This window comes from Aquarana catesbeiana, linkage group LG03 (assembly GCF_042186555.1).
Source record: "Aquarana catesbeiana isolate 2022-GZ linkage group LG03, ASM4218655v1, whole genome shotgun sequence".
In the NCBI taxonomy this organism is placed as follows: domain Eukaryota; kingdom Metazoa; phylum Chordata; class Amphibia; order Anura; family Ranidae; genus Aquarana; species Aquarana catesbeiana.
In genome coordinates this window covers 685,557,955-685,571,976 of record NC_133326.1, presented here as the reverse complement: position 1 = coordinate 685,571,976, position 14,022 = coordinate 685,557,955, and the positions used below count along the sequence as shown (strand labels likewise).

Here is a 14,022-nt window from a genome sequence, read left to right as displayed (position 1 = left end):
GAAGGTTAGTCAATTGAGCATACACCACACTGATGCTTTACTAAACGTTATCAACCTTTCAATGGGCTGCTCTAAACAGGGCAAATCTCCCCTACTCTCAGCTACACGGTCAGTTAAAACTGGTGACATTGTGACTGTTAACTCGGGGGCACAGGACACTACTGGGTGGGTGCACAGGACACTATGCTGTGTTTTTATTGGGGGCCCGATAGTAATTTACTAATAATTTTTTTTTTTTTTTTAAGCCCCCCCCCCCGGATTTTTGATTTCCTCCACATTTTGCAACCTCTGGAAGGTTGCCTACCCCTGATCTAAGCCCTAAAGAAGTGTAGCCAAGTGAAGATGATATAGATTTATGTTAATAGGTGTCAGTGGTAATCTGTGAACATTTACCTTGAACGCCATGAACTTGTGGTAAGGTTTGGGGGCCCAGGCGTAAACTTCCACAGAGTTTTTCAGTGCAATCACCAGGAACTTAATACGTTCGTATTTCACTGTGAAAGATAACAAGATGGTAAGAGTAGATAAACCCTGCTATTCTAATCATCCAGTAGATCGGATAACCAATGAGAACACATGTAGCCGGCGGTCCTTACCTACTTTATAATGTACACATCCTTCCATATCGCCTACCGTGCTCCACCCTTGTTTCTTCTCCACCTCTGGGTCATTGTGGAGGATCTTGTTTCTTAGCCAGGAGAGATAGTACACCCGCAGCTTGTTCCTCTTACCTGCAACAAAGGACATCAGTGCGATGTGGTAGTTTAGTTTTCATGGGAAATATCAAATCTGACAAACGTGAGTGAGGTTTGTGAAAGTCCTAACAATCACATTCTTGTATTTGCTTCCTTTTTGTCCGATAAATATAGTATTGAATGCATTTTATAAAATTAGTGCAAAAACTACCTATTAATCCTGCCAGGAGTCCTGGCCTGTGTCTTCTGCACACAAATAAAAGTAAATAGAAGGCATTAGTTTCTGGTGCAGACATTGTTACATGTATTCAGGGAAGCTTCTTGTACATAACATTGAAATATACCGCTTCCTCATACATTCTTTTCAATGTAAGGGGCAAAAGCAAGACTCAACCTCCGTTCACATGGACTGTGGCTTTGAAATTGTGCGACTTCTTCTGAAATCGCATGATTTCAAAGCCGCATGTCGGTGCGACTTCGGGTGCGACTTTGAAGACATCTGTGCAGCTTCATGCACAGATGTCTATTCAAGTCAACCCCGTAATCGCCAAAAGTAGTGCATGTACTGCTTTTTCAAATCGATGCGGGACTGCAAAGTCGTCATTGCACAGATTTGAACAGTGCGATTGCCAGCAATAGGATGTGACTTGTCACGCAATGTGACCTGTCAAATCGCATGACAAGTGGCTCCAATGTGAACAGGAGCTAAACCCCAGTGGAAAAAAAAAAAAAGTAAAAGGGGAGGGGATGGATGACAAGAGGAATAAGGAGATGGAGGAGATAAAGATGGGAGTAAAAAAAAAAAAAAAAGGGAAGTTGACAGAAAGAAAGAAGGAGGGGGGGGTTGGGGTAGGGGTAAAAACTCACCCATCCCCCTGGGGATGCTGGGGAGCTAGAAAATTTGGATCTTTATAAGAGATTCTGCACTCTTATCAGCCCTTCCCAGTTCACCTCTCTGGAATACAGAACATCCCCCTCTTTGTTATTTATAGAGATTGGGAGGGGGGGGGGGGTTCTGCTGTACTGTTCTAAAGTGACAATACTATTTTTCCTTAGATACAGCGAGTATCGTATCGTTAGCCTTGACAGGAAATGCGATACTGGCAGGATCACAAAGAAAAAAAAATTGAGCCATCTCACTTATCAACCGGCAAGCTGCAATATATTACGTTTTTTTTCCTGGGTTAATTATATAGCTACAGTGTGGAGTTCAAGGAGTGTGGAGAATAAGGCGCTCTGGATAACAAAGAGTGCTGTCACTTTTTAAATGACAATTGCGCGGTCATGCTACAATGTACGCAAACTAAATTTTTATCATTTTGTTCCCACAAATAGAGCTTTATTTGGTGGTATTTGATCACCTCTGTGGTTTTTATTTTTTTGCTAAACGAATAAAAAAAAATACCGAAAATGTTGAAAATAAAAAGTTTTTCTTTGTTTTTGTTATAAAATTTTATAAATAAGTACGTTTTCGCTTTCACTGATGGGCACTGATGATGGGCACCGATAGGCAGCACTGATGGGCACTCATAGGTGGCACTAGTGTGCACTGATAGGCTGCACTGATGGGTACTTATGGGTGGCACTGACAGACGACACTGCCTGGCACTGATGGGCATTGATGGGCACTGATGGCTTGCACTGGATTTCACTGATAGGCAACACTGGCCGGCATTTTTCAATGGCACTGATTGGCAGCTGCCTGGGCACTGATTTGCATTTCCCTGGTGGTCTAGGGTGGCCATCCCTGATGGTCCTGGCGGCATCCTGTTGGTCCTGGGCCGGCACCTGAGGGGGGGGCTGTGCTGATAAACAATCAGCACAGACCCCCCCCCCATCAGGAGAGCAGCCGGTCGGCTCTCCTCGCATCTGTCAGATGCGAGTGAGGAAAGGCCAATCAACGGCTCTTTCTGTTTAAATCGTGATCAGCAGTGATTGGACATGGCTGATCATGTGGTAAAGAGTCTCCAGCAGAGACTCTTTACCTAGTTGTGGTGTGTCAGACTGACACATCGCAACAACGATCGACACGATGCGCGCCCCCGGGGATTGATATCCAGGCGACGTCATATGATGTCCGGTCAGGACAGGATATCGCAACCACTTTACCGATGTCATATTGCTATATGGCAGACGGCAAGTGGTTAACAAACAAGTACATGACTGGCTCTTGAATTGCGATTAATGCACCACAGCAGCACTTCAGTAGAGGGAAGCACACTCTATAGGTAAAACAAAGCAGAGAAGAAGGCGCTTCTAGGTGCCGTAATAAAACACTTTAAATGACAAGGAAGAGTTAAAAACACTTACAAGATGGGGGTGAAAAACAGTCATATAAATGAATCTATAATGTCCAGCGTAATGCCTCCTGGAAGCAAAGACCGCTGCAGGTTAAAGTTCCAGCCGACTGATTGGTTTGAAGAACGAGCGACTAGGCATGATCCGAAACAAGTAAACGCCCACTCTGACGTCACGTCCGTTTGCCTGGATTCCATGCTGATCCTGATAGCAGGGCTCTCCATCTTGGATCAGAGAGACAGTATTTACCACCGTTGGTTGGCTGGAACTTCACCTGCAGCTGTATTTACTCCCAGGAGGCATCCCGCTGGTCGTTATGGATTGATTTATATGCCCGTTTTTTTTAACTCCCATCTTGTAAGTGTTTTTAACCCTTTCTTGCCATTTAAAGTGTTTTATTACTGCACTTTAGAAGCGCCTTCTTCTCTGCTTTATAGTGTGGAGTGTTTGCTATAATTCAGCCAAGGTGAAGATAATTCAGCAAATTTTATTTTACCAAGCTATAAAAGGCTTGGGGCCTGATAAAGTTTCAACAGTGTGACTTTCAAACAGCGCAGGTTTCAACATTTTTGCCGGTGTAAAAGAAGAAAAAAAAAAAAAGATCCTCAATGCATATTTGTGACATGTCAGAAATCTAAAAATGTTTTTTTTGTGACATACAATGAAAAAGATTGCATATATTTTGGGTACATAGAATAAGCACACTAATGCACCAATTGGTGACATGGGACTCCTTATCAGCTATGGTCACTGTAATAAAGAATATTTTGTGACTTTTATTTTGCACATCATTTCCCAGTCACAATTTCTCACTCTCTGCCACCAACCCTTTATCGGCCCTTGTTTTTTTTTTCACTGGCAAGGGAAAAAAATAAAACTTCCCGGTAACACTTTCAAGTATATAGGTTAATAATCTGAACCATTTATATTTTTTGGAATAAATTACATCTGCAGGTAGACTTACTGATTAATATGGCCTTTTTTTTTTTTTCAGTTGATACCTTAGAAAGTAGATCTATAGGCAAAAGTTTTTTTTCCCCATTTTGGATAGAGCAAGGGAGGGTTTTAACTCCCGGTAAGGTTTTTTTTTCACCATCTGTGTCCCATTGCGGAGATTTCCCCTCACCTCCTGTCCCATAGCCAAACAGGAAGTGAAAGGAAAACCCTGTATCCCTAAACCCCAATTCCTTGGGGACCCCCAGGTAACCAGAACTAGTGTTCCCAGTGGAAGATTTCCACTCTATTACTTTTCTGGGGACAACCCAAAATTTGGGTAATTTCTTTTACTTGCAACGATAATAGTAAACAGGACAAATAGAAAGGGGGAATCTCACTAACGGGGGCACAGACAGCAATAAAAACTGACAGGGGTTCTAATAACTCTCCATTCTATCCAAAAAAAAAGTTTTGCCTTTAGTTATACTTTAAAGCAATTCTAATGCTTACATTGTTTTTAAATAATAAATATTAAAAACTTACCTGAAACCACTGCACAGATCTGTCCCAATCTTCTTCCGGGGTCCAACGCTGGTGCTCCTCCCCCCTTCCCAATGCCCCCACAGCAAGCCACTTGTTATGGGGGCACTGGTGCGGGCTCAATAACAAGCCAGCTCAATCCCAAGCCAGCCCCGCCACCTTCTCTCTCCTCACAGGCTGTGATTGAAAGCAGCAGGGGCCAATGGCTCCCACTGCTACCTTCATGATCAGTGAGAAGAGGGAGAGCAAGGAAAAAACCGAAGCTCTCAGGCACAGCACTGGATGGAGATTGAGCTCAGGTAAGTATTATTATTAGTAGTATTAGGGATCCTAATAACAGAAGGTTTTTTTTTACCTTAATGCAAAGAATGCACGAAGATAAAAAAAAAACTAAAGCATTTAGTTTAGAACAACTTTAAGCAACATGTTTACTTTGGACTGTATTTCAATTGCATACACTTACCGCTGATGGTAATGAGCAGGTTGAGACCCTCCAGTACATCCATCTGCTGGAATCTCCGCCGGGTGATCAGGCTGTAGACCTTGCCCTGTCCACTACGATCCAGAAGCATGAGGCCGTTTTCTGTGCCCACCAGGAGATTGACCCCTAGAACATAAAATGTTGTACTTTGACCTTACAGAGATAGCACTTGGACCTTTGATAAGCTTTTCTATTTGTTATGTACCCAAACATCAAAGCAAACAAATATAGTTTTTCACACAACAAAACATGGATTAGACAATAAGACCCCTTTCACACGGGGCGGGCTCTGCTGGAGTGCGCCTGCTCAGTGGGGAATCTGTCTGCTGATCCGCACTGAGCAGTTAGATGGCTGATCCGTGTCCGCTACGCTTATGCAGACTGGACACAAACACAGCCCACTCTCCTCTACGGGCGGTCGGATCTAAATGGACCGCCTGACTGCCATCTGATTCAATCCGCCAGACGGATGGGGGACAGATACTCTTCCATCTGTTTTTAGCGGATTGGATCAGATCGGATGTTGGGGGTTGTGAACCGATATACCGCTCCATAGAGGACACTGGAGGGTCCGATCAGGTCTGCCTGCAAAACTGACAGACCCGACCAGTCCACCAGTGTAAAAGGGGCCAGAGAAGCTGGCAAGTCCATCCATTGCAATCCATCTTAAAAACATTCACCTGAAATTCCAGTGGAGGAACCTAAAAACAGAAGGTATCCACAAGTCTTCCTTGCATATACATAAACACATTAAATATATATATATATATATATATATATATATACACACACACACACACACACACGTCCCAAAAAAGAGGATTAGTCCTCATTTTGGAAACAATGGCCTCTATGGAAATTAGCTTGGGGACCAAGAAGAAAAAGTACTTATTTACTGAAGGGTTTTGTGGTTTCTTTACAGTGACCTCTTCCTTTCTCCATGGAGGGTAAAAGAAATGGGTTATTTTACTCTCCCCCACCCCAGCAACATATACTTCTCCCCTTGCTCCTGTTCAACTACCGGGAACAAAGTAACATACCAAAAACTTCAGGGTATGGGTGATCATGTGACTCACTGTCTCCTCTGCTGTCTGAAAGCATTAAAGTTCCTATCGAATGGCCCAGTGCTGTCAGATTGGAAAGGGGAAGGAGTCCACAGTCCTGAATAAGCTCCAACAGGTCAGTTTGGTACTCTGCACAGGGCTTTCTTTCAACAATTCTGGCAGCTGAACAGAGAGGCGAAGGAGCAAGGGAAGTGTGCGTACCAGCCGCTGGGGATTAGGTGAGCTAAGTGACCTTTGTTTTAACTTTACCCACCAGTATGGTCACCTCATCATAACATGTCCAGTTATACTTTGTAAAAAAACGGTTAGCCAAAAGTAGTAGCAAATGTCAGGGGATTTTCTGCTAAAATACTGTGTACTGACGCATGCCAGTGGCACCTATATCATTCTGGAGACTATGCAAGTAGCCCTGGGTGCGACTGTTTGCATGCATGGGAAAAACTAATCTTGCTACTGATCAACTGTGTGCTCCAGAATGTATATATATATATATATATATATATATATATATATATATATATATATACACACACACACATACATGAAAGAAAGAAAGAAAGAAAGAATGGATAGAACACATAGAATATATATATATATATATATATATATATATATATATATATATATATATATATATATATATATATATATATATATATATATATATCTCTATATCTCTATATCTCTATATCTCTATATACACACACACACAAATGTTTGCGGACACCTGACCATTACACCTATAACAGACTCTTCTAGAAAGGCTTTTCACAAGATTTTGCAGAGTCTGTAGGAATATACGTCTATTCAGCCAAAAGAATATTTATGACGTTAGGTGTTGATGCTGGCTGTGAAGACCAGGCTTGCAACGGCCATTTTAGTTCTGTAGGGTTCAGTGCAGGCCACTCTGGTTCCTCCACACCAAACAACATATCACAATGTCTTTATGGAGCTGGCTTTCAACACACGGGCACAGTCATGCTGGAACAGAAAAGGACCTTCCCCAAACAGTTGTCACAAGGTTGCGCAATTGGTTAAAACATCCTTGCATAGTAGTAGTATTAATAGCACCCTCCACTAGTACCTAAACCCAATTTGGAGGAGGTACATGAAATTTTGGCCATAGTAGTTTACAGAATGTTCAACCTTCTTTTGAAGTGACTTATATGGGAAAAATAGGGATATTTGTCTATACAAAGAATGTGCTTTTCCTAAACATGCTTGCAGCCCCTTCCACTCACCCCACAGTGCGGCGCACAGGATTTCAGAATTGAACCTCTTCTTGTACTTCCTGATCTCTGGAGTGTCACTGTGTGGCCTTGTGTTAGTTGGATTCACGTTCACAACAGATCCTTTTCGTGCTTCATATTTTAACTGCTCCAACCTGGCGGCATCTGCGCTTACGAATGACGCTGCAAAAACAAAAATGTACCATCTCAAATATAGAGAACAACAGAATTGTTCACATCAAGGTAAACAATTGCTAATTGTTATACACTGCTGATGGGACAAGGTAGGGAGTCTTATGGCCCGTACACATGATCCGAATATCGTACGAAAACTGTCGTCCGAGGAAGAATCGTACGATTTTCGGATCGTGTGTACACTACTTTCGAGAGCCGATCACGACAGTTCTTCCGATATTATCCGATCGGACAAGCATGGAAATTTTCCTCGTACAATACCAGATCCTACGATTTTTGTTTAGCCAGTATAGTTGTCGTTCGAAAATACAATACAAATACATTACAACACATGGCATCACTTCCGATTTTTTCTTCTGTCGTACGAGAATTTTCGTGACTTTATTTACCTATTCAATTTCTACTTGCGACTAATTAAGCGAAAAAGGTCGTACGATCTGTCGTACGATATTCGGATCATGTGTACGGGCCATAACTCTACCTTCCACTTCTTCACCCAACCGAGAATGCAGCATTGGGACAAAGACTCCTGTTATCAACAGGTAAAAAGGAGCTTAAAACATTGGTGTTCCCACACTTGTTAATTTCCCTAAAGCCAGCCATTGACAGTTCGAATATCAGCAGGAAGAGGCTGAGATTCGAACCATGTAAAGGCAGGCTGAATGTACCCAAGTTGATCGATTGTTATAGCCGCTAGCAATAATCACTATGCAATAATCACTATGTTCTCCTGACGAGGACGAGCTTCCCCCACCAGCATAACACACAATGGCTCAGCGGGATGAATTTCCATGTCAACACAACCCACGGTTGCATAAAATAAATTTGCAATGTCTATGGCCAGCTTAAGAATTAAAAAGTCTGGTGGATTGCTTAATTTTTCTGAATAATACTGATAAGCTAGTCAAAGCCAGCTAGTTCAGTCAGCTGTGTGAGATAATATGAAGAGCAGAGTTTACAGACTACACATGCTCCCTAAATGCGGTTTGTCACCTGCATACATGACCATACATCAACTGCATACATGAGGTTTTTTTCTAGAGACCATTGGTATTCCTGTATTCCTGGAGGGCTTACCTGGGTCTGCAGAACCCTCCTCTCACCTCTCCATAGGCACAACCTGAAAGTTACCCCTTATATTTATCTACCTGCACAACATGTAAAAGCAAAAACGTAATTAGCAACTCAAATACCTGCAACAGGTATGGTGTCCCCACTTCCTCCTGATGACTGGTAGAGCCCCAGATCTACAAACATGGTGAATGAGGTTTTGGGAGGAGCTTTCACCAGGCCGCGGGACTGATACTGCAGAGACATGGAAATATTCTTTGTGAAAGCAAGCATTGGTATGTGTAGATATGGTTATAGCACATTATTTAAATCATGAAAACCATGTAGGAAACGCACCTTGGATGTCATAAAGAGCAGAGTGAAGTGGAGTGGAGAATTGCCTCAGACAGCATGCTGTCTCAGAAATCTTTATGCAACACAATACTTACATGTAACACGGAAGAGGTCTTATTTACCTTTACTTTTCACCAACCGTGGTATTTCTTAAAGTGGTTCTAAATCCTAAATATTTTTTACCTTAATGCATTCCCTGCATTATGGTAAAAAAAAAAGTTCCAGTACCTGTATCGCCCATTACCCCTACCCTTACACTTACCCGATTCCTCACCCGATCCAGCGCTGTGACCACCTGTAGCAGCTCTCCTTGCTCTCACAGGCTTTGCTGAGGCAGTGGTAGCCATTGGCTCCCTTGCTGTCAGTCAAATCCTGTGACGAGGGAGCAGGGGGGTGCGGCTGAGCTGCGTTGTCTGTATCTATGGATGCAGACAGTGCAGCTTGGGATTGACCCCGCAGGTGTGCCAGCATAGGAGGCGGCTTCCTATGGTGGCATACTTTGAAGAGGAGAAGGCCGGAGTACCAGTGGGGGAACCGAGGAGGAGGATTGGGGCCGTTCTATTGCACAAAGCAGTAAAGCATATGGTTTGTTATTCAAAAAAAAATAAAAAACTGAATTTACAACCACTTTCATGAATTTGTCACAGCCATAGTACCAGAATGTAAAAGTGTTGCACATTTGAACTTTTATGAATTTGGCACAAGACTGTCTAATACGCCTATAACACCATAAAAAAGTGTCAAAGGGCTTTATTGATTTTACCCTCAGGGGAAGATTTGAATCTGGTGGAGCTGTACATAGTAACCAGCTTCTAACTTCAGCTTGTTCAATTAACCACTTCCCACCCGCCATCATATGACATCCTGGACTTTGAGTGGGGATATCTGAATGATGCCTGCAGTTACAGGCATCGTTCCGATATCTTCTTTTACAGCCGGCGATTCCTTTCACCGCAAAAACAATCTAAGTGGATGTTTAGCCGCTTGATCGTTCTTACAGGCAGCGGGAGGGGACAACCCTGGAAGCCTCTATGACCTTTCAGAGGCCGGGCGCGATGTTATGACGTCATGCCCGGTCTCTACATTTGAAAATATGCCGCCGCCTTGGCTGAAAAACAGAGATAGTTTTTTTTTATTTCTTATTTCAGGCTTTCCAGCATAGAGGCAAAATCTGGGGACTTATAGACCCCAGATCTCTCTGTAAAGAGGACCTGTCATGCCCTATTCCTATTACAAGGAATGTTTACATTCCTTGTAATAAAAATAAAAGTGATTAAAAAAAAATGTAAAAAGAAAGAATCAAAATAAAAAAAATAAAAGTAAAATTTACAATAATTTTTTTTTTTTTTAAAGCGCCCTCGTTCCGGCGTGCTCGCTCGCACGCAGGATCGAACTCATACGTAGGATTGCGCCCACATATGTAAACGGCCTTCAAAACACACATGTGAGGTATTGCTGTGAATGTTTGAGCGATAGTAATAATTCTAGCGCTGGACCACCTCTGTAACTCTAAACAGGAAACCTGTAAAAAATAATTTAAGCGTCGCCTATGGGGATTTTTAAGTACCAAAGTTTGGCGCTATTCCACAAGCGTGCGCAATTTTAAAAGCGAAACGTGTTAAGTGGAAAAATGGGGTGTCGGTGCCAAACCTACAATTCTAATACGTCTGATGCTGCACTTAAAATAAGTGGCTACTAATAAACATATAAAAGAAAAATAAAGAGCGCAACAATCATATATAATTTATGTCAAACTAATAATAAATGTGAACTATACCAGTATGTGAACTATGTATGGTAAGTGTACCAATGTATAAAATGGTTTAAAATGCACAGCTGATGTATTCTTATTAGAACAAAAAGGCCTTACACGAGTCCTCCACTTCCGTCTTACATCTGAGACGCACGCCGAACACCATGGAACAATTCATTGGTGATGGACCGGCTTCTGCTCTCCTTCAAGCTGCATTTGCTTACCTGCTGTATCTTACAGTGAACTTCATATGCAAGTGCTGCATTTTAGGAGATTAAAAGACGTTACTACACTATTTATGCCTTTCTGTGGCTCTGTTCAGAGGAGATAATATTTGCGGATGATTGGGATATGAGCTCAACATAAGGAAACTTGCATGTATATGCCACTATTGACCGGATTGGAAACCTGGCACATCTACTAAAAAATGGTGTTTGCTGTGTGATTCCTGGACGGGCACATTGGAGGTCCTAAAGACATCCTATATTATATGCCTGCGGGTCACTTGGTGGCCAAAGATATCTTTTGAGCGTTTAGATTTATCACTTTGGGTGAAGCACTTTTATTGATGCACTTTGCACTTTAGAAAACCACAGTGATTGGAGTATACACAGAAGGTTAAAAATCACTCATACATCATATTTTCTGAATATATGGACTTTTTGTTCTAATAAGAGTACATCAGCTGTGCATTTTGAAACATGTTAAGTACCGTATTTATCGGCGTATAACACGCGCCGGCGTATAACACGCACCCCAAGTTTAGTAGGGAATTTTAAGAAAAAAAACTTTTAGGAGGGAAGTTTAAGGAAAAAAAAAAACTTACATTTAAATGCCCATCAATGCAGCGTTATTGTGTCCATCTGCAGCCTTGTCAGTGCAGCTTTGCCCCAGTGCAGAATTGTCAGTGCAGCTTTGCCCAGTGCAGAATTGTCAGTGCAGCTTTGCCCCAGTGCAGCCTTGCCCCAGTGCAGCCTTGCCCCAGTGCAGCCTTGCCCCAGTGCAGCCTTGCCCCAGTGGTCCGTGCAGCCTTGTCCCCAGTGTACATGATCGCCGCCGAGTCGCCGACATACACAAGTTTAGTTTGTATTTTTAAATATGGCGCCGCGGAGTTCGGAGGGACTCGGCGGCGCTCGTTCAGCTGAACGAGCGCCGCCGATAACACAGTGACTGGGCGGAGCCAAGATACACATAGGCGAGGGTTCTCGGTTTTTCTCGGCGCCGTTCACAGTCACGTCCAGTCCCTATGATGGACATAACACAGGTCCAATAGCGGGACTGGGCGTGACTGTGAACGGCGCCGAGAAGAGCCGAGAACCCTCGGCTATGTGTATCTCGGCTCCACCCAGTCACTGTGTTCTCGGCGGCACTCGTTCAGCTGAACGAGCGCCGCCAAGTCCCTCCAAACTCCGCGGCGCCATATTTAAAAATACACGCTATGTGAATGTCGGCGGCGATCGCTCCGATAGATCACAAAATAGCGGGGATCGGCGTATAACACGCACCCACGATTTTCCCCTGATTTTAAGGGGAAAAAAGTGCGTGTTATACGCCGATAAATACGGTTTCTATTTACTCAGCGTAATATCATCTTTCACATTATGCAAAACAATTGCACTAACTTTACTGTTTTTAAAGGAGTTATTGCTGTGCAAATACTGTGTGAGATAAAAAGTTGCAGCAGCCGTTTGGGGGTTCTGAGTAATTTTCCAGCAAAAAAAAAATGATTTTTACATGTAGGAGAGAAGGGTCAGAATTGGCCTGGATGGCTGGTGGTTAAGCTTCGACAATAAAACCTGGAAGCGGAGTGCTTTCCATGCAGAGCTGCACCAGATTTTGCATGCTCCAGTTTTAGGAAAATCTTGCCATCACTGTATTAGAGGGGGGATACTTCCATTTTAGGCAGCATTATTAAAAAAATTATAAATTAATCCAATATTTGGAGATACCGATAAGTTGCACCACTCGTTTCTCATACCCCCTCTAGGGGGGAGGTACCAATGCTAAGCTTCCAGGTATGTTGACGTGTCAGTATGAGGGTCTCCTGCTCAAATCTTATTCTACATTATAGAGAGTGACGCAGGGAGTGGGGACAGACTAAGGTGGGCAGGAACAGAACTATGACTGGAGACACCAAGAGTGAAACCAACTAATGGCTCCTTCAGACTAGAAGCGAATATCAATTTTAATTAGAATAACCCTTTCAATACATTTTTATTAAAATGGCACAGCAGTCAGAGAGGTTACCGAATAATAAATAAGCCTTAGTTCATTTCTCTCCAGGAAAACCAAACAATGTGTCATCACTGATCTCATTCTATAAATGCTTGCTGCTAATCTGTCATACAGTGCCTTAAAAAAAGTATTCATACTCCTTGAACTTTTCCACATTTTGTCATGTTACAACCAAAAATGTAAATGTATTTTATTGGGATTTTATGTGATAGACCAACACAAAGTGGCACATAATTGTGAAGTGGAAGGAAAATGATAAATGGTTTTCAAAAATTTTTACAAATAAATATCTGAAAAGTGTGATATGCATTTGTATTCAGTCCCCTTTACTCTGATACCCCTAACTAAAATCTAGTGGAACCAATTGCCTTCAGAAGTCCCTCCAATTAGTATATAGAATCCACCTGTGTGTAATTTAATTTTAATTTAATTTTAGTAATAATAGAAATACAGCTGTTCTGTGAAGTCCTCAGAGGTTTGTTAGAGCAGTGGTCATCAACCCTGTCCTCAGGGCCCACTAACTGGCCAGGTTTGCAAGATAACTGAAATACATCACAGGTGATATAATTTGCTGCTCAGTGATTGCAGTATTCTAGTCTGCATCTCCCCAAGGTAATACATAAAACCTGGCCTGTTAGTGGGTCCTGAGGACAAGATTGATGGCCACTGCGTTAGAGAACCTTGGTGAACAAACAGCATTATGAAGGCCAAGGAACACTCCAGACAGGTCAGGGATAAAGTTATGGAGAAGTTTAAAGCAGGTTTAGGTTATAAAAAAATATCCCAAACTTTGAACATCTCACAGAGCACTGTTCAATCCATCATCTAAAAATGGAAAGAGTATGGCACAACTGCAAATCTACCAAGTCATGGTCGTCCACCGCCCAACTAGAGCTACAATGGAATGGTTTAAATCAGGGGTCTCAAACTGGTGGCCCTCCAGCTGTTGTGGAACTACAAGCCCCATCATGCCTCTGCCGGAGGGAGTCATGCTTGTAACTGTCAGCCTTGCAATGCCTCATGGGACTTGTAGTTTTTTTCACAACAGCTGGAGGACCGCCAGTTTGAGACCCCTGGTTTAAATCAAAGCATATTCATGTGTTAGAATAGCCCAGTCAAAGTCCAGACCTAAATCCAATTGAGAATCTGTGGCAAGACTTGAAAATTGCTGTTCACAGACGCTCTCCATCCA

The 14,022-nt window shown here is 42.5% G+C and overlaps 1 protein-coding gene across 10 annotated transcripts in view; it reads right to left on the bottom strand.

Moving 5' to 3' along the window:
* MINK1 (misshapen like kinase 1) overlaps positions 1–14,022 on the bottom strand; it is a 274,895-nt gene that overhangs the window by 5,126 nt on the left and 255,747 nt on the right. For all 10 annotated transcript variants that reach the window (XM_073623000.1, XM_073623005.1, XM_073622998.1 and 7 more), the window contains 5 exons: positions 8,632–8,743; positions 7,256–7,426; positions 4,933–5,076; positions 597–731; positions 394–494 (listed from right to left, as the gene is read on the bottom strand). In XM_073623000.1, coding sequence (XP_073479101.1) covers positions 394–494; positions 597–731; positions 4,933–5,076; positions 7,256–7,426; positions 8,632–8,743 — 663 coding nt within the window. The remainder of the gene's footprint in view (positions 1–393; positions 495–596; positions 732–4,932; positions 5,077–7,255; positions 7,427–8,631; positions 8,744–14,022) is intronic.